Raw genomic sequence first — 23,795 nt, forward strand, 5'->3', positions numbered from 1 at the left:
CCCAGAAGGCCTTATTCTGTCTGTCCCCATTTGGAAGCTAAAAGAAGTTGGGAAGAAAGTCGGCCAGAAAACAAAATGCAGCACCCCAGGTTCTTGTCTAAGCAGCCGTTTTGAATATCCTCTAACAGCTCCGGGTCTGATGAATTCCCCTGAATTCAGAGTCTCGTTGCTGAGACGCTGATTAGCTGAGTTCATCTCAAAGCAGGTCAGACAGCAGACTGCTTTACATGAGAAGTAGATCCAGCATGTGTTCTTCATTCCTACAGTGAAGTCCAGGGCCAATATTTAGTCCTTGTTTCCCTGTTTCCATTCCTCTCAGACTCGGGATATTCAGGTCAAGAAGGTGTACCTGAAATTTACATGTCAAATGAAGCCTGTTGGAGGTTTTGCTTATCGGACTGAACATCTTTAGAGTTACAGTTCAGCGACGGCACGCGGGCAGATTGTGAAGACTTCTGCTTGATGTGGAACTATTTGATTAAATCACAAAGTAAGAGGCTGCAATATAAATTGAAATTAAATGAACTAAATACAGCAGGCTTTTGCAGGATTACACACAGGCACCCTGCACATAGTACTACATGTAGCAACCTCTATACATCAGTATGCATTTTGTTCCTGGGTGGCAGGATCCAATCAGCTTGATTGGAGCTTTTGATGGGGCACAGACGTGCTGATTGCCTCATTTATACCAAGAAAACCTGTCTGAGATTGTGCTGTTTTAGATCAAAGTTAGGACAATGCTTTAGCTCGGCCAGTATTAGATTGTTGTCCATTTATCATACGTGTACATTCGTTGATGAATAAGAAATTTCATAGCTGAAATGCAAAAGTCAGAGTTCATTTAGAATCACCACTGAAGAAGTTTTTCCTCCAGAGAGCACTGACAAGTATGTTTTTTAACTGTACAATGTAATTCTTACCTCACATGGAGACACGAACGCCACGATGAGTAACCAGTTATTTTGAGTTTGTCAATACTTTCCTAGACCAAACAAAGCTCAGGGCAGAGCTGCTAATGTTAGACTAAACTTTCATATCCTACCATTTGACTCCCAAAGAGGTGAATGCCCCACAGATACTTTTCTGGTATGCTATAAACTGTAATTCAACATAATATTGGAGGTAGTTAATGATATGCTTCTAATAAAACTGAAATAAAATGCAGGTTACAGCTGAAGGTAGGAAGCTGGTTAGCTGGAAATGCTAATGTTTGCTAATGGGGGGGGGGGGGTTTGGCTTCATTGGATAGTTGCTGTAGAGACTGACAGGAAATGTAGGAAAAGACATGCAGGGAAGATCAAAAGGTAGAAATTCCTGCTCCTATCTGAACTCTACGCTTGTGGAGAAAAAAGTCTGACAGGCCTAAAATGTCATAGAGTGTGTGGTGCAGGTTTAGAGTATGTAAAAAACATACAATTATGGTTATATGAAAATACAAGAATGTACTTTACAGACATGTTCTTTGCATTGATGAGTATGTGTGTGTGTGTGTGTGTGTGTGTGTGTGTGTTTGTGTGTGTGTGTTTGTGTTTGTGTGTGTGGCCCGTGTAAAGGAGGAGGCGTCTCTTTTTTGGAACAAATCTTCATCCTATATAACACTCTTTATACAGTGTTGAGGGCAAGCGGGGGATTAGTCGCTGCAATGCAGCAGATGCCGGAGCCGCCACGACATCAAAGCAGCCCTCACAGCTCTGAAGATGAAGCTCAACTTTTATGTGGAGGGCAATGCAAGTCGACTCCAATTTAAAAAGAAAGAAAGAAAGAAATGGAGAATCCCATTTTATGGAGAATAAAAAGAGAGAGAAAGGATAGTTTGGGCCTTTTTTGTTTTGGTGAATCAACTTCAACTCAGTCTTTTTGGGGACGTGAGGTTATACTTTCCCAACACTTCACCGTTAAGCAAAATTCACCACTTTGAGATCAAAATAGGTCATCTTTGAGGTTTATATAGATCTGAAGGGGAATTGGGGGGGTATTGATTGGGTTAGATGTGTGTCTTGAAGCGGGTCTCATGCATGAACATGACAACAGAAGAAGGTCAGAAACACTTGTTCAAGTTCACTGCGGACTGCATGCTGTGCCTCCGATTGGCTCTGACCCTGACACACTTCCTCCAACCATCCCAATAGCGGCTTTTAGAATTATGTTTCAGGCTGATGCAAATATACTTCATAATTCTTGAAATGATCACGTAAAACAAATATCTTTTAAAAGTTTTCTCCCGGTGGAACATTGGCTTCCGGACTCCCCTAGTTGCGTCGGTTTTTATCTATCCACGTAATGACCGCACCTTATTCTTTACCTGTTTGCATCTTTCCTGTTAATCTCAGGGTGTGGTGTGTTAGCGTGTGCGTCAAGGCCACAGGAAACGTGACCCACAGCGAGCGGAGCGCTGTACGAGAATGAGGTGAAATGACAGGAATTTCCTTTCCAAAAAAAAAAAGAGGCCGCTGCAGGTCTCTCCTTCCTACTTAACATTCAGCCAACACCCCGTCCTACTGTTCCTTCCTCCTCTCCATCTATAACTCAAAATACTTCTTTAAGGTTAAAATGTCAGCGGTGCGGCAAGAGACGGAGTGCAAATATTGCTGGGATCATGTCTGCCTTATTGCACACCCATTTCCTGTATTTGTTAAAGAAAAGTGCTCAGGTCATCTTAAAGCTGACCTTGCAAAAGTTCCACATGCTCGTTCAGGCTCGCGGAGGTTCAGTGAGACGCCAGAGAAGAGGAGGAGATATCCGGCTCTGTAAACACAGCAAGTCAGTCAGTTCCCATGAACGCTACGCTGATATTTAAATGTCTGATCCCCTGTTTTCTTTGGGAGAGAGGTGTAAATTAAAGGTACATTGAAGGTTTATACGAGAAAAAGAGCAAATTGCTTATTTGTCTGCCAGTTTCCTCCATGTGCACACGTCCCACGCACTGTCCCCGTCTCTCTTCCTCATCAGCCTTTTCATGTTCCCATTCTCTTCCTGATGGAAGGACATTTCATTTAGTCAGTCCTGAGATCATTGAAAGACTCCGTGGAAAGTATTTCTAATTTATATTGTCATATATTATCATATTTATAGTCCTTGTGAGGAATTTTATTTTCCCTTGTGTGAAAATATTGAATATTTCCAGCATTCGGGCTCATTCCAGTGAATTATCAAAATGAAAAAGGAATAATAACATTTAGAAATACGCTACGTCTTCCTCTTGTGTGACACACACACACACACACACACACACACACACACACACACACACACTTCCTCCTGGCCCATCCTACACCTCGCCCAGTGATGGAGAAATGCACTTCCTGGGGTCGCATTGTGTCAAAAATGTGATGTTTAACCTGATTACGTCGCAGGAAGAAGGGACTGGAGAGGAAAACGGAGAAGAGGAACAAACAGAAAACTCCCAGACTTCAATTTATATTTAAAAAGAATTGACATCGTACATGGTTTTTAATAATTCAGCAACATTATCACTTCTCTCCCCAAAATGGACCCAGTGTCCAGGCTATTGCTTGGCTTCACGATGTTGGAAAACAAAACAAAAAAAGAAAAGAAAACGCTTTAAATTTACTATTTGGCCGCCAGTTTTCCCAGAACACTCTTTGCTGGGTTTTTAAAAAGATGTTTGAATCTCAGCTGAGTAGTTACGAGCTCAGTTTGCCAGCACTAAAAAAGTTCCCAGAGTACCTCTAAGCAAGGGCAAGGACAGCTCCTCACCATGTCTGTGTCCTATTTTAAATTAGACAAGCATCAACATCAAATGCAGTAATACAAGACAACAGGTTATTGCCTCCTCTTCGTTACAAGGCTTGTATCTGTCCTTGTAAATGTGCCCTTCGCGTGTGTCTGGCTCCTGCAGGGTAATCCCTGACGTTGCTTGTCCTTCTTCGGCTAATTTATTTTTCTCTCTCTCTCTCTCTCTCTCTCTCTCTCTCTCTTTCTTGATGTGCAGGAAAGCAGTTCTGGGTGTTTAAGGACACGGTGTTGCAGTCCGGATACCCCAAGGACATCACCCAGTTCGGCCACGGCATGCCGGCCCAGAGCATCGAGACGGCTGTGTGGTGGGAGGACGTGGCCAAGACCTACTTCTTTAAAGGGGACAGGTGGGTACGAGGGGAGGAGGAACACTGTTTTACATTTCCGTCAAGATGACACCAAAGCGTGTAATACACCCGTCCGTCCACTACAGGATACGGCGTCAGTTTCACGTTTTGTCTTGCCGAGACGTGAAAAGTAATGTCTTAGACTTTGCGAACAGAAACCACATGGCACAGTTCAATTCAATTTTATTTATATGGCACCAAATCACAACATAGGTCATCTAAAGGCACCGAACATAGTAAAGTCAGAATTACAGAACCTTACAGCACTTTAGAGAGAAACCCAACGATTCAACAGTTCCTGCATTCGCAATAGCTGGAAGGAAAAACTATTTTTAACAGGAAGAAACCTCCAACAGAACCAGGCTCGACCATTTGCCCCAACCGGATACAGATTTGATTGGTGATATGATTTGTTTTCGGGCAGAGTCTTGATTTCATTGCGTGTGTTAATGATAGTAGTCTCAACACGTCACTACAGAATCAGTTCAGCGACCCCTCTCGCTCTGCGGATAGGGGGACATTATCATGTTGAAAGAGACTACTGTCATTAGCGTTTCGCTTTAATCAGTCACCCATCTTTATTTCCACTAGTGTGAAAAAGGTGTCAGAGTTCAAAGGTATAGTTCAAAATAAAGACATGATGATGATGATGATGGCCCTCTATTGAAGACTGCATGCAGCCCAACGGCTCTCAGTCCTGCTGCGACAGAGTTCATTCAGTTTAATTCAAAGACACTCATCTAGAGGAAGCCCGTAGGCTGACATATGAGGTACGAACATAAAATACCATCTGTTGTCAGTTTCACCCCTATTTCCTCCAGCGGTCACACATACAGTACCTACTTTGTCGTCCTGTGGCTCATCATTTGTTCCTGTTTAGGTACTGGCGCTACAATGAGGACACGAGAACCATGGACCCCGGCTATCCTAAACCCGTCACAGTGTGGAGGGGTGTGCCTGATTCGCCGCAGGGGGCCTTCGTCGACAAAGCCAATGGTACGATTTGTCCTGCCCAATACTCTGCATTGGCAACTACAGCACGGTCCATGTGCCAGGCTGCATTGATTTCAGCCGGTCACTGGCACAGACTGTGTGGGAGGATAACCAGGGGAGCATTGATTGAAATTTGCCCCAGTTATCACACTGAGTCTTGGTGGGTGGCTCGCTTCCATACATGCAATATCAAGGGAAATAGACACTGTTTGCATAATGCAAACGGAAGATGAAAACGGGTCAGTTCATCCAGAAATATTTTAGCATTGTTTCACAAGCAAAATGTTCCATAATCTGTCCACCCTGCTCAGTGTGCCATAAGACCCAGTTGGAGCAGGTCTGTGGAAAGCAGAAAGGACAAGACCACCGCCGGGGCGCTCATTCCGGTTTAAGCCAATTGGCCCCTGCCAAGGGTTGGGAGGCGGGGTTTTGCAGCTTTCAAGGAACTCGCCCATTGGCCAGTCAGGTGGTGTTAAGAGGAAAAAAGCTTTTCCCATTGGATGTATTCTGCCAGGTGGGTTTGAGTCTGGTCTTGGCAGCAACTCGGTTGGAAAAAGCAGAGCAGGTGGTGTTGAACGCTCGGGCCATCTGTGCCGAGGATCTGCCGCCAGATCCGTAGCCGGGCGTGTCTGCTGGTGAGTCCAGGTGGAGCGGGCATCAATCAGAGCATGAAGGGCGGGTTGATACGCGAGGTGATGATGGGCGATTGTATAGATTTTTTTTTTTTTTCTGCTCGTAAAAGTGTCGGCGTGCGTTTATTTTCAGGCCGGCCGTTTACGGAGACAGTGTGTCAAGTAGCGTGCTCATAACATTGACCCAGATAACCAGGCATAATCAAGTACATCGCTGTAGCCGATGATAGTGTGTGTGAGGCAGCAGAGAAAGGGCTCCAGGGCGACGCTGACCTGGCTCTAACCCACAATATCTGAGCCCGTCTCTCCTCTCATCCTCCCTCCCTTCTCTCTCCTCCTCTCTTAGCAGTTATACTTGTTATTTGTTTTCTCTATCCGTTGCTTCATCTGGAGCTTTCTGTCTCTAAAAAAAACCCTCCTGTCTTTGCTTAATTTGTGTTAAATGTAGGAGAAAAGAGTGTCAGAGGCTGCTGCCAGGTTGGAAAGAATAAAATCCCAAAAGTGGTTTCAATTCTTCAGTTAATCACGAGACTCAGCTGAACTCTAAATGAGAATTTGAAGGGCGTTGTGTGTAGATTGGCTCGTGTTTCGCTGCATACACAACCACATGTTGCTCCGACTGCAACTGGTCAAGCGGTGAAGACCGATCTTCTCATGGAACACAGCACCGGTCCAACCCTCTTACTGTTTCACACAAACAACATTCATAAAAGATTAAAGAGATGTTTTGTCATGTTGGAAAAAAAACTTTTTTTACTTTAAACTTCTTTTTTGCCAAGAGAACATCGATACTTGGGCTGCAGCCAACTCAGAATTTTGTCAGTGGAATCGGTTTTGGCTGTTCGATAGATTCAAAAGATTTGACTATTTTCCTTCCTCTTTTCTTTCTTGTACTGTCTGGCAATCAGAAAACCAGCAGCTCCTTTGTTTCTTCCTTCCTAGACCGGGCCTCGACCACTTGTCTCCCACCACCTCTTAAGACTGAGCTCAGACTACACAAATTCAGCCCCATTTTGACACGATTTACGATTCATTGCCGACAAATTTCCAGTGTGAGGCCCGACCATGAACGTCGGGCGCGACAGACGGGCCTCGCGGTGTCCTACGACGTGTTCCTGTACGTCAACCGATGAGATGACGGACTGCTCTCTGGCGGGCATTCTTGCCTGAACTAAAAGCTTCCTGGTATCAAACTTTGCCTGTGAAGCAAACGGATCGTATTTCTCAAAATGTTTTTCTCTGGAAATATACTTTAAGGATATTTGCGATTTACTGCTGTTCATAAATTCGATGTAAGATGTCATCGGTGGAGTCATATCAGATGACATTGAACTTTAACTCAAATGAACTTGTTTGTAATTCCAGATCCATCCTATAACTACATTCTGCACCAACAGTTGTCCACGCTGTCCGACGTCTCACAAAAAGACGTCCAAATGGAAGACGCAGGTTCCAGTAATCTGTTCGCTCTTCTTTTTCCTTTTGAAGAAGACGTCGCGCTTGTTTGATCATTTCCTTTCCTTCCGAGATGAATCTTTAAAAAGTTGTTCTTGTGCCTCTTCTCTTCCTCACCGCAAACATCTCCACCTAACAAGTGATTTAAAAAGGAAGTTCAGTGCATTCCTTCCCTCATCTGCCCAGAGAGGAGTGTCCATGAATAATAAATGGCCAGACATAAAGTGTAAGGGGGGGAGGGAGGGAGGAGAGAGAGAGAGAGATGGGCGGGGGGGTTGAGCCAGGCTGTCAGGCTCAGTTTTACACAGCATATGTTTCCCCAGCGAGCATCTCAGTGACGGCCCGAACAGAAGCAAGCTTTTCACAAAAAGTCGCGAAATATTTTCTGGAGTGTCTGTGCATGTGTTTGAGAACTGTCTTAGTCTCCATCATCATTGAAGTCTCCCTGTGGTAGTGGACGTGTTCACCCGGGTGACACTGGGACGACTCCCGTCCCCGTTGTGTTTTGAAAAGCAGCTCGTTTCGCGACGCCATTTTCTGTGCTGTTGTGTGATTGGAGCTGTGGGGTGTTTTCTCTTCTTCTGACCGATATAATTAGTCCTGAAAGACAGTCAGAGGCGTCTTAGCGGAACAGTGGAGCTGAAACACAGACAATGGATCAGCAGCTGAGCAGCACACGGTAATTCTGAAATTGTTTGAGGTGCGCTTGTTTTACTTTACTGGCAGGTTATCTTCACTTTGACTTCAGATGAATCCTTTTTTTTTTTTTTTTTTTTTTCCTGTGAACAGAAAACGCAGCTCTGTTGAATATTTTTAGAGAAAGAAAACGTTTCCCCTGAATTGAAGGCAAACAACCAACAAAATATCCAAAAACGAATTAGTTACTCAGGTCCTGTGCTTCACGGTTGGCCACTTTACTTCCATTTTCTTTTACTTCAGTTACTTTTCAAATAAAGATTTTACAAATAAAAATATAGGTTTACCTTAGAGATGATGTTGCAGTCCTATTTATTAAACCAACACTAGCTTGTTAAACTTAAATTGTGAAACATGAACTCCTCCTCAACCACCTATAAGAAATCTTACTTAAATGTCAATGTCTCATTATTAATATCCAAATAATATAAAGCCGTGTTTTGATCTGCTACCGTTTGTCCTGTTAAAGTGACTTTATTATTACGTCGATACAAGTTCAACACTTCTTGTATCTGTTTCAAATTAAAAGCAAGACAGAAACACTGCAATTTTTATCAAGGCTTTTATTGTGAAACACTCACAGGAAGTTGCTGTGACTGAAATCAGACAATCACACTTTAGCTGAATAATCCAGAACAACCGTTCAAAATAGCAGGATTACATTGGTGACTTCATGAAATAACATTGATGGAAATATTCATTACTGACTGTTGGATGTAAACTTGCCTCCAACTCAACTCTGGAAACCACAACTTAATGTTTTCCGTCACTGGTTCCCTTTGGTACGACGACGAATCGCACTTCACTCCTGCACATGATCACATTATAAAGAGAGAGCTGCATTGTGGGAACTCTTACCTGGAAGTACATGTTGCTAATACAGCTTTTAGTCTTTGACTTTTTGTCCTGTTTTTACTGTACTTGGTTTTATTATAGGTTTATTGATGGGAGCATTGCTTTTACTAAGGTGTACAATCCTCTTTCACCGTTAAGATATTTCATATTTGGCATATATAACACTTGTTGTAACTTTCCCATCTTTAGAATTAAAGTGTCATAGTTGTGTGTGCGTGCGTGTGTGTGTGTGTGTGTGTGTGTGTGTGTGTGTGTGTGTGTGTGTGTGTGTGTGTGTGTGTGTGTCAGACTGGTCACTTGAACCAGTGTCGGGCCAATCTTCAAATCTTTTTTATTTTTATTTTTTTGTTAAACACCTCATGGACCCCGTTGCACTGACAGGTTCCTCTTTCCTGTGTCCTAACTTCAGGTTTCACCTACTTCTACAAGGGGAAGGAGTACTGGAAGTTCAACAACCAGTTCCTCCGGGTGGAGCCGGGCTACCCGCGCTCCATCCTCAAAGACTTCATGGGCTGCGAGCTGACGCCCGTCGACCCCGGCCGCCCGCCGGCCGACGACGGCAACTCGGACGTGGTGATCGAGCTGGACAACGAGGCCAACACGGTGAAGGCCGTCGCCATCGTCATCCCCTGCGTGCTGGCGCTGTGCCTGCTGGTACTGGTCTACACTGTGGTGCAGTTCAAGAGGAAGGGCACGCCGCGCCACATACTGTACTGCAAACGCTCCATGCAGGAGTGGGTCTGACGCGCCGGACGGAGACGAGAGGGCGGGGCGGGGAGGGGAGGGGAGGGGAAGGGCAGGGGAGGGGAGGGGAGGGGGGGGGGGGGGGGGGGGGTTGGTCCAAAAAAAACAGGACAGGAGCCCTCCACTTTCACAGAGGGGAGGACGGCGGACTTCGGACAGCTTTATAAAAAACAAAAAACAAAACAAAAAAACAGCCGTGCCTCCTCCTCCTCCCCCTCCCCCTCCTCTTCCTGGGGTGATCTGATACCTTCGTTCAGACCCGCAGAAACAGCCGGACAGCCCGTCGGCGATCCCAGGACTTACAGCTGACTTCCGCTAGCCCCCAGCCTTTTTAACAAACAGGGGAGCAGAGGGACAGTTTGTGTGTGTGTGTGTGTGGAGGGGCGGGGGGGGGGAGGTATTCGCTGGAATTGACCTTCAGTCCCCCCCCCCACCCCCCCCTTAAAAAAAAAAAAAAAAAAAAAAAAAAAAAGCAGAAAATAACAAGAGGGTCAGCATCACTTTGTATCTCAGAAACTTGACTTCCTGCCCCGTCTTCTTTTGTTTCTCTGCCTCTTTTAATCCGAGGGAGGACGTTCAGGGGGACACACTCTTCCCACAGGGCACTGCATTGTCACCTGTCATATCGGGTTGTTGATAAAACAACAGGTTTTCTATTTTCTGATCCGGGTCCCCCCCCCCCGCCTCCCCCCCACCTCCTCCCTCGTCACACTGCGCTCAAAAAGCAAAACCGTCTCAGAAAAACACGACTTAATCACATTACCAATCATCAATCCCATTTCTCTTGTTTTTAATTTTCCTCTTTTTTTTAATGTCTTATTTTTAAAATTAGGAGGTCCTCACTGTTCCCTTTAAGACACTCCTGAGGAAGAGACCAAACTAAACCAAATAAAATAAATTTCTCTCCAAAGAGGATGACGTTTTTTTTCTCTTTTTTTTTCATTTTTTCGGTTCATGTTATTCTTATTTCAGTTCTCTCTTCTCTCCTTTCTCTGCCTCCTCGCAGCGATTAAGAGTCGGGGAGCTCCGACTGTTGTGGCAGTCTGTTTCAGACACAGGGGCCAAATTATTCTGCAATATTTTAACTCGCCTTAATTATAGATCATACTATTTGTGCTTGGTTTTTGCTGTTCTTTGGTGTTTTCTTTTTGTTTTGTTTTTATTTGTATACTGCTTTTGTTTTTGTTTGTTTGTTTGTAAAAGAAGCTAATTAAGTGCTTCTTGTAATTGGTATTTTTCTGGATTTTATTACATTACCCAGAATCCTCGGCACTGGCTTGCTGAGCCATTCTGGACAGAATATACAGTAGGGTCAGCCTGTATTGAGAGTAACGTATTGTATCGTAAAAAGATGTCGGAAGGTTCTGGAGTAAAGCCACTATTTTTTGTGTTAAGATATTTGTTACTCTTACTTTTATTATTTCCATACGACAGAAACCGGGGCTGGCGAGAGCTTGAAGGTGTTGTTATTAGATTTGTCCATGGCCCATATTCCCCTTCAGTCTGAAGAGTTGAAGTGTGTATCCAAAATGGGTATTAGTGAACTGAAAGACCTTCTTTTAAAAAAAAAAAAAAAAGGAAAACCTGTTAACTGCCTTGTTTGAGAGAGCTCACAGTTCCCAGAATGCTTTTGTCTCGTGATTTGAGGAGCCGCAAAGCGAGACGCCAAGTTAAGATCAGTGCCTGTCAGCGTGCATGCAAGCATTTACTGTACATCCAACCGGTTCTGCTCAACGTGGCTTTGAAACCTCCTCCGAAGCTGATGAGGACGTTTTCTCTTGAAAATACTGTTTTGCATTTATTTTTGTACCTTTTCAGTGTACCCCGGCTCCCTCCCCCTCCCCCCCCCCTACCTCCTTTCCTCCAGGTACAATTCAATCGAAGAGGGAAATAAAAAGATAAAAGTGGTACATTTGGGAAAATATTGGGAGATCTGATGTGGTGATCGAACGGGCCTCAACCGAACGTTGGAGAAAAAAAAACAAAAAAAAACACGCCGTGTCGTCGCTGTGAAGGCGAGCAGTCTCTGAATGTGTGTTTGTTTTCATGATCGCATTCTGCTTTTTTTCTTTCGTTCCTGTTTTCTGGTCAAAACAAATTGGACATCTCACAGTGACTTCTTTGTGTAAGACATTGGGACAGCAGAAGAAACGTGTCCCGACTGAATGAATAAACTGATCAATATATGACGACGAGCTGCCTCTGAACTCTCTGCTCATCTGTGAACTTGTGTGTGGAGTGTGTGTTTGAACAGGCTGTGGTTGCACGCAGGCAAACAGTGCGGACGGACAGCAAAAGAGGCAGAAATACAATTTGGAAAACCCATCAGCTACCGTCTTATGACAATTTCAGGTTTTTTTTACCAGCTTTTATTCCATCTGTCTGCATTCATATGGAGATAGAGATTAGGCCGGTCGCGCATCAAGTCCGACACTTTCGTGTCTGAAATTGCTCATCTTTCTGGTGACAATTGCACGCACAAAGAAGAGGAAGTATTGGCCGAGATATCCGCGGAATCTCGAAAATATTCTCCGTCGTTGATAGCCGATGGGTCAGAGATTGCATATTTCGCGAAAATGAGAGGGACGTCTCGCTTCTCCTGACTCAGCAAGAAAGTGAACAAACATATCTCCCAAAAATAGCACATTTTCCTTTAGATGAGGCTGGACCGGGATTTACTGTGCCCTCCCACGCAGTGCAGACGGAGGGCGGACGGACAGTAAATAAGGGTATTGGCTCAAACCGCAGTATACTCTGGACTCCAGAGATGAACTCGGTCAGCAGCAGAAAAGAAGAACAATAACAACAACAAAAAAGCCGCATTTGATGGGGAGAAATGTGTACACGTGTTGATCCGAGGCTCCGAGAGCTCGGCGGTCTTCTGCTGCTGTATTTTTCGGGCGGCGTGATAGAAATCAGCTCTTTGGATGTACGATCCCAGAGGTGCAGCGCTGGCATTTTACTGCTGAGCCAATGTGAAACGGGAGCCGCGTTCGGCCCGGTCGTGTTTATTCTAGCTTCGCCGGGACACATTTGACACACAGTTACTGACAACAAAGTGGGTGAGGTCAAGCCAGTTTGCTGACTGCGGTCACTGACTCCCTGTGAGTGAGTGTGTGTGTGTGTGTGTGTGCGTGTGTGTGTGTGTGTGTGTGTGTGATGAAATTACACTCTTAGGAATAACACTTCATTGGTTCTCATCATAGGACTGCTCAATGGTGAAATTGCCTCTGTGCTTTTAAACAAAGGCATTATATGGTCAGCTATGTTTAGATTGGTGGTTTTTCTGGAGGCTTTTACTCATTGAATGTTCTCTCTCTCCGTGCCTGTAAATACACAGACTTGGAGTGCGTGTCCATGCGCCTCCCTCATAGATCACGTCCCGTGGTTTACTGGATCAGTCCTTTAGCAGCGATCCAGTTTAGTCCGTTAAAAAGTCTCCGTCCATAAGTTGGTCCACAAACCACCAAATTTGCTTTGCTCATCGGGGTGTAACTCTGTCTCCGTCTCTCTCTGGTTTCTAATATGTGAATCTTTTTTCCACATCTTGACTGTGTGCGTGCTTACTGGGCAGTGTGTGTGTGTGTGTGTGTGTGTGTGTGTGTGTGTGTGTGTGTGTGTGTGTGTGTGTGTGTGTGTGTGTGTGTGTGTGTCTTTGTGAACAATTCAGCCTCACAACTTGAGCCTGAGTAAAACCCCCCTGTGGTCCCAGCAGCCTCTTCTGCGCCTGCCAGGCTAAAACATTGGTGCTAAACTGACCTACACTGGCCAGGGCTGTTTTTCCACTGTGCTATTTTTGTCAGCACTCTTCCTCCGCCTCCTCCTCCTCCTCCTCCTCCTCCTCCAGCTGTCATGGCTCAACATTTGAATGATTACAACAGAAACCAAAGTCCTACCTTTTCATAGAACCCGAGTCCTTACAGCGGACCACTTCACGGCTCTTCGGTTGAGGACTGTATATCCTGGCGGTTATTAGCGCAGCGCAGGCTGAAGCAGCTGAAAGGAGCTTGTTGAAAGTCAGCGGGGGTCAAGCTGTCCCGCCCAGCAGCAGAGAGGCCAGCAGATCCTCCACGGTCGGGAACGGCTCCGCATCATCGACTCCCAACGTCTTCCCTCGTCACCTCACGTCGTGCGCTCGTGGGTCCGCGTTAGGGAGTTCGGAGGGTGATATCCTTTTTAACCTTTTCAAAACCAAAAACACAAAAGCAGCAAGAAATAGATCATAAAAAAAATGGTGTTTTTTTTTTAAAGTGTTTGTAAGCCTAAATTTAAGCAAGCGTGGCTAATTGGCTTCATAATCCAGAGGTACTTCCACGGCCAAGAAGAACGTCACGGACTGCATGAGGTTTCAGGGTTGTAGTTTGCGTAGCCGACGGGAATTTAATCGAGAACGAGAACACGCACTCTTTCTCATGTCCTCTCTGGATGCCATCAAAGTTTGGGCTAATGTCAGCCGCTCCGTCCCACTCTTTATTTAATTTGGAGAAGCCAAACTATTTGAATAAAATGAATCTTGCAGAGATTTTGACGCTAACTGTCTTTCCACTGCAATAAAAGACCAGCGCTTTTTCTTCATTTCTTTGTTTTTGACATGGATCAACCGGGCGCGTAGCTTTAGCATGCTTTTTTTGGAGGTTCTTTTGCCATTAAGTCCATTTGTAAGACCCCCTTCTATCACTGTAAACGGCATATGTTCCCTGTAGAAGAGTTGGACGGGCCGAGACAGACAAAGGGGGGGAGGGGGGGACGGGCTCGGCCAACCACCAGCTGAACTGCCCGATCGTGTCATTGTGTTTGCGGAGGCGCTCTGATGACACCCAAAACATGTCGGGTCTTTTTGGACCGTTGTGTTCTCACTTGAACGTCTCTGCACTGTTCATCTGTTGTAGTTTGTCTTTGGGAGTCTCTGTGGATCAATAAATACTTGTGAAAAGAAGATCCCATGCGTCGTGCGTGAACACAGCCGCCACTGTGACGAACTCGCTCAGTCGTAGAAATCGTGGAAGAAGTTTACAGATGATCCAGGAATTTTCCTTCGCTTTCCTCCATTAGAACAAGTCATACCTAGCTGGATCTAAAATGCACCTTTCACCATTTTTTTTTTTTCCTCCGATATTTTATTCAGAGTTTGATCATATGTGCGCCTTTCATGTCATTCCTCCCACATCCACTCGGAGATCCTTTATCATTCCTTCAAAGAGATGAATGGAGCTGGAACGTGATTTTTCACCCTTTTTTTTTTTTTTTTTTTGGTAAAGAAATAGAATAGTTACTGTCAGTATGTGGAGTGTGACAGATGAAAGCCATCTTCCAATCTCCCTCCGGTCCATTCAGCGGTGGAAAGCCTTTCTCCTCGTACCGGTGAATAAGACCATCTACATATTTCTGCAGCCATAAACTACCTCTGTAAGGACAGGAGAATTTCCAACCCTGCACCATGTAGAGTGATATTGAATGAACTAATCAATGACACCTCTCCGCTGCGATACGCCGAGCTCTACATCTCCAAAGAAATACTCATTTCAGTGTCTGCTGGCTTTGAAGGGGCTGCTCTGACCACACGAGCTCGTAATCTGTTTCCAATTTCTATCATTTCCATCATTGCTTCCAAATGGTTTTTCATCCGTGGTGCACCTTCTTGCAGGAATCTGCTTAGAATAACACCTACAGGCATATGAAAACATACCCGGGGTGCATTGTACATTCCAGACACTCAAATGAGACACATTATGCTTTTGTTGAAAGTACTTCGGTGCTGTTGTAACAGTATTAGATTCTTTTTTCTTTTTTCTTTTCTAATTGCTGACATTTTGTTTAGCCTTCCCACCGTGTTTTGACTGAAAGCTTTCTAGTTTCTGATTCTCCATCTGTCTCGAGCTCTGCTGTAATGCATGCTATGTTCACATCATTAACTTCAGTGGTATGGGGCTGATGGATTGAGACGCTCAGGAAAAGAGGTTTAATACAGAACAGACCTAAATGAAGGAAAGAAACGGTTCCTTGCTGTACTTTCACTCACTCCCTGTCGCGTCCATTTGCCATCCCTCCTAGTAAGCATTTGCTTTAATGGTACTTAGGGCACAAGATGGCACAACCTACAATTAGGTGCTAATAGGGTTGGAGCTGCAGGCATTATCTTCCTATGCAGATTGAGGTAAAATAAACTCAGGGTTAGAAACGTATGGACCATCTGCTCAGCCATTAAATAAAGATACTGATCTCAGCTTTTAAGGTCTCCGTTATTCCTCAAAACATCTGCAAGCTGATGCAAAGTCCCAACATCACGACGTCTAATTGTGTACTAAGAGTGATGCCACTTTGCTTTTTCTGATATTTCACTCAAAACTATAATTATAAAACGTAATCTTACCAAAGTAGGACACATCATCTGGTAACCATGAATATCTGTACAAATTGTGTGCCAAACTATGGAACAAAACAAGTTCGGCTGTTTCACATTACGCATAGAAGGTTTGACCTGCTGGGGGTAAATGAAATGTCCAAGTATCACCAAAGTCATTGGGATGTATCCTCTGGGTACCAGGAATATTTTTACAGAATTTCATGGCAATCATTAAAAGTGTTGTTGGGATATTTTTTTTTTTTTTAAACACAACAGTAATCCTTATCTCAATAGTAAAGGAAACCAAAGTCATTAGGATATATCCTCTGGGGGACATGAATGTCTGTACTAAATGTCTGTCCATCCCATAGTTATCAAGAAATTGCATTTTTTTTTTTTTTTTAAACTAGGACAGTTAACAGTCATAGTGTGAGTAACGGTACATTTAGAAAAGAACACAGCCTACAACTGAAAACACAGCAACTGAGGAAAAGTGTGTTTTATGATGTCAAAGAATATAGTACAATAATGTTAATGAGGGACACCGTATGGTTGTTTAAAAGTTAATGGAGTCGTTGAGCTCAGCTGACTCATATTGTCACCCTCACACATTGTACAGGCACCCGTGGGCCAATTTCTTTTCTCTTCTCCTGCACAGGTCACAAGTTCATACTTTGTAGCGGTCGTAGTGAAAAAAAAAAAGCAGCCTCGGGAGTTTCCCTGTGTTTAGTCATATTTCAAACTGCCGTCTCGGGTGGCCTCTGTAGTAATGCAAGCGAAACTCCCAGGGAAGGGCATCGCACATTCGACCTGCTCTGAAACTGAGCTCAAGGTTAAGGTCAACTAAAGATGCTTTTCCTTATTGTTCTTGTGGGATGGGAACTTCTAAAATGTCGAGGGTGCAAGAGTTCAGGAAAACCAGCCTTGACCTCATGACGACCTTCACCGCAGTGCGTTTTGTGTTTTAAAAAAGGGCTTCACAGGCCTGAAAGCTCTGGAAAAAACAACAGGGAAACGTGTGCAAACATAAAAGGTGTCTCACAATTTCTGCTATCATCTGAGCTACAAATGTTAGCATTTACAGCTGACCAGCAATACTAACCTGACCTCAAACCCAGTATTACTTCCTTGGCCGTCACTTTAAAGACATGTGAAATTATGACATTAAAAAGTGATACTGAGATGACATTTGAACCCAACTCATTAGGTAAAATTCATTATCAACAGTTCACAGGAAGATCAATGGTACAAATGAGTATGGATGTCACAATCATGCGATTTTTGTCGACTGATTGTCACAAATAACTGCAATTTACAATTGAATTGTCTTATCCTGTCCATTTTATGCCACCGTTGTAGTTTAGGCCTGATTATCATTTAATAATATACCTTATAAAGATGACGAGCCACTGAAAGTGTCTGCCTGTTTGGCTTTGCAACGAAATCCATGAAGTTAATGTCAATCGTTGCTCATCAAGATGTGGCTGTCTGAATATAAATGTTAAGCGCCTCGAGATAAACAGTTGGTGGCGCTAATCCTTCACTTATTTCTTCACCATTAAAGCAAAGGAGAAGAAGGTGGCGCAATGAGAGTTTGATGAATTTTTTCAGACCAAAGCTGACATTTTATTAAAGCAGCAGCTACGACTATTTACATTGTCACTTACTCTTTCAATTATTTGTTTGATTAATCGATTAGCTGTCGACCGATGTTTCGCAAAACCCAAAGTGCCGCCTAAAATATCTTGTTATGTTCCGACCAGCAGTCCACAACCAAAATATATTTCTTTTTTTTTTTTTTTTTTATCGTGGATGGCTGAAGGAAACAGAAAATATCCACATTTCCGAAGCTTGGAATCAGAATTCTTCTATTTTTTCCCCTTGAAAAATGAATGAAAACTATTAATCGATCAACGAATCGACTAATCAATGCGGCTGCGTGTGAGTTTAGTGTTTCTCCGGTGTTTCCATTCTTGGTACAGGAGTCTTTTCAGAGGCTCTCCGCAGACAGCCAGGCTAATGATATATTGTTATGAGACAGGTATGCGGGGTATCATCTCAAGTCAGCACATTGTCGGTGGTGGAAGGTCACGACTCTGTGAGCCGCGCCGGTGCTTTCGGTGGCTGCTGCAGATAGCATCGCGGCGTGCCGGGCTGCAGTCCCAGATGACTCGTCGTCCGTGGCTTTCACCCTCCACTGTCCTCTGTCTCTCTCATTAGTGAAGCAAACACATTACCCACGCTGGCCTCCGTATAGACAGGAGGGAGGAGGAGATGGAGAGCAGGAATTAATGATCCGCAGTGTCCAGGTAAAATTAGCTCCATTAATCACACCATTGATTTGGTCAGCTGCAGAATGCGATGGCCCTTCGCTGTCTCCCACACAGGAGCCACTATTGCAGACTGGCGTGGCTCTCTGCTTAACTAGAAATGATATGTTTGGACTGTGGAGGAATAGTCTCCGTTGAAACGTCTTTGTTTATCTGGAGGCTCTTTTTCTCGGGCTGTTTGTGTTTTTTCCGGTCTTCGGAGGAACAGTCGATACCTGCCTCCACGCAGATTAAGAAGCATCGGGCTTGAAAACCTCCTCCATCCCCTGCTCATTCAGAGAAGTGAGACTCAAAAGCGATTTGGCCAAAAACTTTTAAATCTCACTCTTTGCCCCCCCCCACCCCCTACCCCCCAGTGGATTTTCTGCTGGCTTCTTGACCCCGACATTATGTACTGTTTTTTTTTTTCCAGTGGGAGAATGAGAGAGCCTTCTCTTTGACTGATATCCACCTTTCAGAAAGATGTATGAGATTTCAAAATGGAGAGGCTCGAGAGGCCATTACCGTGCATCACGTATCAAAGCCAAATACCTGTAACCTGGAAAACAAAACATCTTTCCCATGCTTGAGAGACTGCAGCTTTTTGACTGCACAAATAACACATTTTTATCTGCTTCACTTTACAAGTTTCACAAATTAGAATATACATGCAACAAAATCGTCTTTGTTTGTCTCTCACACGTACACCTGCACCATTTGCCTTCAGTCAATCTGATGGTTTTCTTTAAAGAGCGTGTACTCACTGCCGACACTGTGGATGGATATGCTGGAAGACATTACTGCCTGTGAGGGAGTAAGTTCCTCTGAATAAGAATACCTTCATTTCAGAAATAAGGAAGTCTACTTGAATTGTAGAAACACATTTTACTTTACTTTACCTGCCTCACAGCGAGACGGTTTGGGGTTTGAGCCTCAGATGGAGCTTGGTTTGAACCTTGGCGAGGGCGTGGGCCTTTCTCTGTGGAGTTTGCATGTTCTCTGCTGTGCCAGTGCAGGTTCTCTCCGGGTACTCCGGCTTCCTCCCACCGTCCAAAAACGTGCATGTCAGGTTAATTGGTGGTTCTCCATGGTGTAGCCCGCCTTCGCCCCAAAGTCAGCTGAGATAGACTCAAGCCCATGTGACCCTGTTCAGGTACAGATGATGGATGGATTGAGTTTCCGTTTGGGTATGAGACAGTTTACATTTCTGAGTCACGACAGATGACCTTAAAGTGTGATTTATATCTGAAGTTAATGCTCGGTGTAAATGCGTGCAGTACGCGTTGTGATGGGATCAGCCGGACCAGTTTGGAGGTTGCATTATGATCAAATCACAGCATTAATTCCCCGGCAAGTTGAAAAGTCAACGCCGCTTCTTCCTGCTGAGCTGCCCAGCAAACACTAACAGTACAGAAGCAGGAATTCTTCCTGATTTGAAATGAATAAGATTATTAATTGCGTTGCTTCCTCTGACCTTGGATGGGCTGTACTCCATCAGACCCGCCTAGCTGATTTGCATATTGAGATCCAATCATAACGTGGGCACAACCGAGATAGTGAGAATAGATTTGAACCCTTTCCATGCTGGAAGTTCCTGTTCTTGTAATGATTTCACGTTGACCAGAATAACATATCTCAGATTGGGCTGTATCTGTTATTAAAACAAAACCTGACACCATTTTTAGAAGGTTACCGAGCGTGGCTCATTCATCGGCTAAAATGGGTGTCGCATTGTTGTGCTTCATCACTGTTGCGTCCACATTGTTCCAGTTGCAGTTGAGAATTTTTAGGACACGTTCAAAATAAGTGTTCACTGACTCATTTGTCATAAGGCTGATATTTACTCTCTAATTTACAGTTTTGGTTCGGTCTCTGTCTGGCCTGATGATGGGGACGCAGACATTCATTGTGTTTCAGAATCCCCCCCCACTGTGTCTCTCCTGTTTGTCGTTCTTTTTGTTCTTACAGTTTTGGAGCTGTTCCTAACTGAATTTTGCTGGAAATAGCCTCAGGATTAAAGGGTTAACATCTTGCATTGGCCAGATCAGATCATCGAGGAAACGTGTCTCGATACAGACGACATGTCAATTTCAGGTATGAATGAATGAAGTCTCAGAGTTGCTTTCAGTTCTTTTTTTATCTTGCAGTAATGAAAGATGGACGGCTAGGAGCAGTTTGTCTGTTCATCAAACACAATTATGATCGAAATATAATTGATAAAAATATTCTTTGGTCAGCGTGAAAGTAATAAATGTAATTCACCAAAATGTCATTAGTCTGTAACTTACAGGTGCAGGATGATCAAAAGTTGTCCTGATTTTAAATCTCTGGAATGGGTCACGATCCAAATATCCTGGATCCTACATTTCCAATAACACAACTGAGTTCGACTTGTTGTTGTTGGTTAATGGCAAAGTCTTTCACAAACACAAAACATCTGACCTCGTGTGTGTTGTGATTTTGGGATCACCAGGGTTATTTGCTCAGTTATGAAGTGCTCTCTGCAGATCATGTAACTGTTTTCATGGACCAATTGTCACCAGTCACACTGATCTTCGTGTGTAAAATAGATGGATTGCCCCTTTACAAAACGGCCCAGTCCACATTTTGACCTCTCCCCCAGTGAACATACGAGCGTGAGAACATCCAAAAGAGTAAAAATATCAGTTTATTTTTTCCCGCACTGATTTCACAGCCTCCTCTGACAGTGATAACGTTTTATCAGCAGGAGACATGGATACAATCTTTTCATGTTGAATGCGACCATTTCTGAGGACCTCAGCGACAAATCTGCTAAATCAACACACGCCAGACATTTTCCCTTTTTTTCCCTCGCTCTCTCTTGCTCTCTTTGGTGATTGTTTTCAGTGAGGGGAAACTCAAGGCTCAGGAGGTGTTACGCATTTCAAACAGTCCGCCGAGGCGGGCCGCATTAGTTTGCCTTCTCCTGCTTTGTCTTGAGCCTCAGTGTGAAGATAATATGAGAGGGCTGCTCTGGACTTCATTTTGGTACGACGGCCACGATGGACCCCTCGTTTTTTTTTTTTTTCCATAGACAATTTTCTTCCCCGTGCTCAGCAGATTTTTTGGGGGGGTTTTGCTCAAATCTCAGGCAATTAGGATACGATCTGTGGGATTTCATGAGCCTTGGTCAAACACATCTGCATCTCTAATATCTAACAAAAACATTTCGCTCTCATAAGTAGACCTCAAAGAGGATGAGGTCTCTGAGGAATATGTAAAGGAAAGGAAGTGAGGGTTAAAATAGGATGACAGCAGGCTGTAGGAAACAAATGACTGTGGGAAAGCGGGGGAGCTCCACGGAGCAGTCAACCTGATGTAAATGGCTCTTTACAGAGGAAATGTGGGCTGCGGCCTTGTAATGCAAAGTGCATGTTATATATGCTGTGCTGTGAGATCACAAAGGAATTGATGAGGAGCGATAAAGAGTGGAGCAGCGTGGTGATCTACTTACAGGATGTATGGTCAGTGGCCTGAATAGCCTCAAATTGTTTCTGTGTGTGTGTGTGTGTGTGTGTGTGTGTGTGTGTGTGTGTGTGTGTGTGTGTGTGTGTGTGTGTGTGTGTGTGTGTGCACCTATCTGTGTTACGTCTGAGCATGGATGTGCTTTCAGCATGACTCACGGACGTCCTGAGGTGTGTGTGTGTGTGTGTGTGTGTGTGTGTGTGTGTGTGTGTGTGTGTGTGTGGTTTGTGTATTTTGTTTTTGGCCTCACGCACAGCAGCATTCAGTTTGTGGCTAACTGGATTTACTCCCGGCCTTGAGGCTGGAGCTGCATACAGTACGCACTATATGGAGCCGAAAGGCCAACTCTGATGAGTCAGGTCAACCTACACGCAGCGGATCACATGTATCATCAACAGTAACACGAGCAGAACTCTTGTATGAAACTAGGGAAACAAGATTTATGCCCAAACGTCACTTTAAATATTTCAAACATGGACGAAAGGAGTAAAATATACAATAATTCACTACATGTAGGGATAAACTAGTGTAATTAGATAACAGAATGAATCAGTTGCTGAGAAAAAAAAAAGATGTGTAAAATATTGCAAAGGGGTTCTATCAGAATATTTGCTATTAAACTCATATGTAGAATATAATATTCATTCTGCTCCTTTGCATCTTTTCGCCTTGCAGAAATGCCTTCTGTCTACGTCTAGACAGGCTCCAGTCATTTGGCAGTAAATGATGCGCCTTGTTTTTGATTGGTTCCCTTGTTTGAATTTGCACCGACTCCCATCTGCCAATCAAATCAATGAGCAGCGCTCCGAGTAACCACATCAAGGCGGCTGGCCATGTCAGGAGAAAAGATATTTTAAAGCGGTCATTCAGGAACATTGTGTGAAAACACGGAGCAGCGCTGTTGATTTGTCCATCATCACTCAGCACGGAGACGACCTGCATGTAGATTTTGTTTGCGGTTCTGTGAACATTTTTCCTTCACTGCAGTCAGTTGTGATCTTCATACTTTTGATTTGTTTTAGTGCGGTTCATTAAAATCAAAACATTTCTATCTTAATTCAAGTTATATTGAAGCACTTTTAATTAAAGTTTGACAGTAATCGCTGTTGAGTTCTTTTGGGAGGTGCGTTGCCTAGTTTAAATATTCTTTTTTTTCAGCTTTACTGCCCGGTTTAAAACATTTGTTAGAAAAGTGATCAAAAAGCCGTCAAAAGTTACGTAACTTTGATGACGTAATTAAAATAGTTACATTAATTATTCAAGTTTTAACAGCTAGTAATCTGTAATCTTTTACATTTCAAAAATAACCATCCCAACATGAATTTCCGTGCAGGACTGATTGTAATACGTTAAATATGAATTGCATCGTACATAATTAAAAAACAAACAGCAAAGACAGCCATAAGTCAGGATTCAATTGTTATATTTCTGACAAATACAAATAGGCTACAATATGCTGTATTTTTATTTGTTGAAACACATTTTGAGCAAATTCACCTGTTGGCACCTGTCACGTGACATGCGGCCCCTGTGAGACGTAAATTCAACGCACCTTTTTTTCTTTTTTTTTTTTTAAACATGGCGGTGTATTTAAACGCCACGTGTTCAACTAGCGGTGCTCCTGTGTCTGCCATGTTTCCCCCGTTACACCATGCAAACACACCGTCTGCTGACGTGTTAACAGCCCCGTTATATCGCTTCACGACATTTTGGGGAGATAATATTGAACTTTTCATTAAACTGCGAGGCACGAATAACAAATGTCAAAGTAAAAGCAGCAGCTCTTCTGAGGGAGTTCCTGTCAGCTGGGTGAAGGAGCTGCTCTTCTCCCCGACAGGCTCCTTGTGTCGACTAACTTTGCCTCGGTTTAAGGTGCAGACATGAGTCAGCTGATGCCTCTGTGGTGTTTGTTGTTCTGCTCTCAGGTGGGCGGTGACGTGTTGTTAGTTCGCTGCTAGTTTAGTCTCTTCTGCTGCGTGCAGCGTCGGCTGTTTTCTTGTGTTTGTTTATGAGTGCCGTGTCCTTGACTTGACCTCCCTGCTTACAGTGTTTACTCTGCAGAGAGGACACGTAAGTGATGATGTTTGTACACGCACACAACTACTTCATTTGGCTTCCCTGTATAATTAAGAAGTCCGACATGATGTTGCTTTTGCCCCTTTTAAGGTGACGTCGG

At 43.9% G+C, this 23,795-nt stretch overlaps 1 protein-coding gene across 2 annotated transcripts in view; it reads left to right on the plus strand.

Moving 5' to 3' along the window:
* The window catches only part of LOC138199375 (matrix metalloproteinase-16-like), a 75,849-nt gene extending 66,341 nt beyond the window's left edge, over positions 1–9,508 (plus strand). For both annotated transcript variants that reach the window (XM_069151425.1, XM_069151426.1), the window contains 3 exons: positions 3,956–4,106; positions 4,987–5,102; positions 9,147–9,508. In XM_069151425.1, coding sequence (XP_069007526.1) covers positions 3,956–4,106; positions 4,987–5,102; positions 9,147–9,481 — 602 coding nt within the window. In that variant the 3' untranslated portion in view covers positions 9,482–9,508. The remainder of the gene's footprint in view (positions 1–3,955; positions 4,107–4,986; positions 5,103–9,146) is intronic.
* Positions 9,509–23,795: the final 14,287 nt, after the last annotated feature.

This window comes from Embiotoca jacksoni, unplaced genomic scaffold, assembly GCF_022577435.1.
Source record: "Embiotoca jacksoni isolate LCO1_2020_lvr unplaced genomic scaffold, fEmbJac1.0.p SCAF_17, whole genome shotgun sequence".
NCBI lineage: Eukaryota > Metazoa > Chordata > Actinopteri > Embiotocidae > Embiotoca > Embiotoca jacksoni.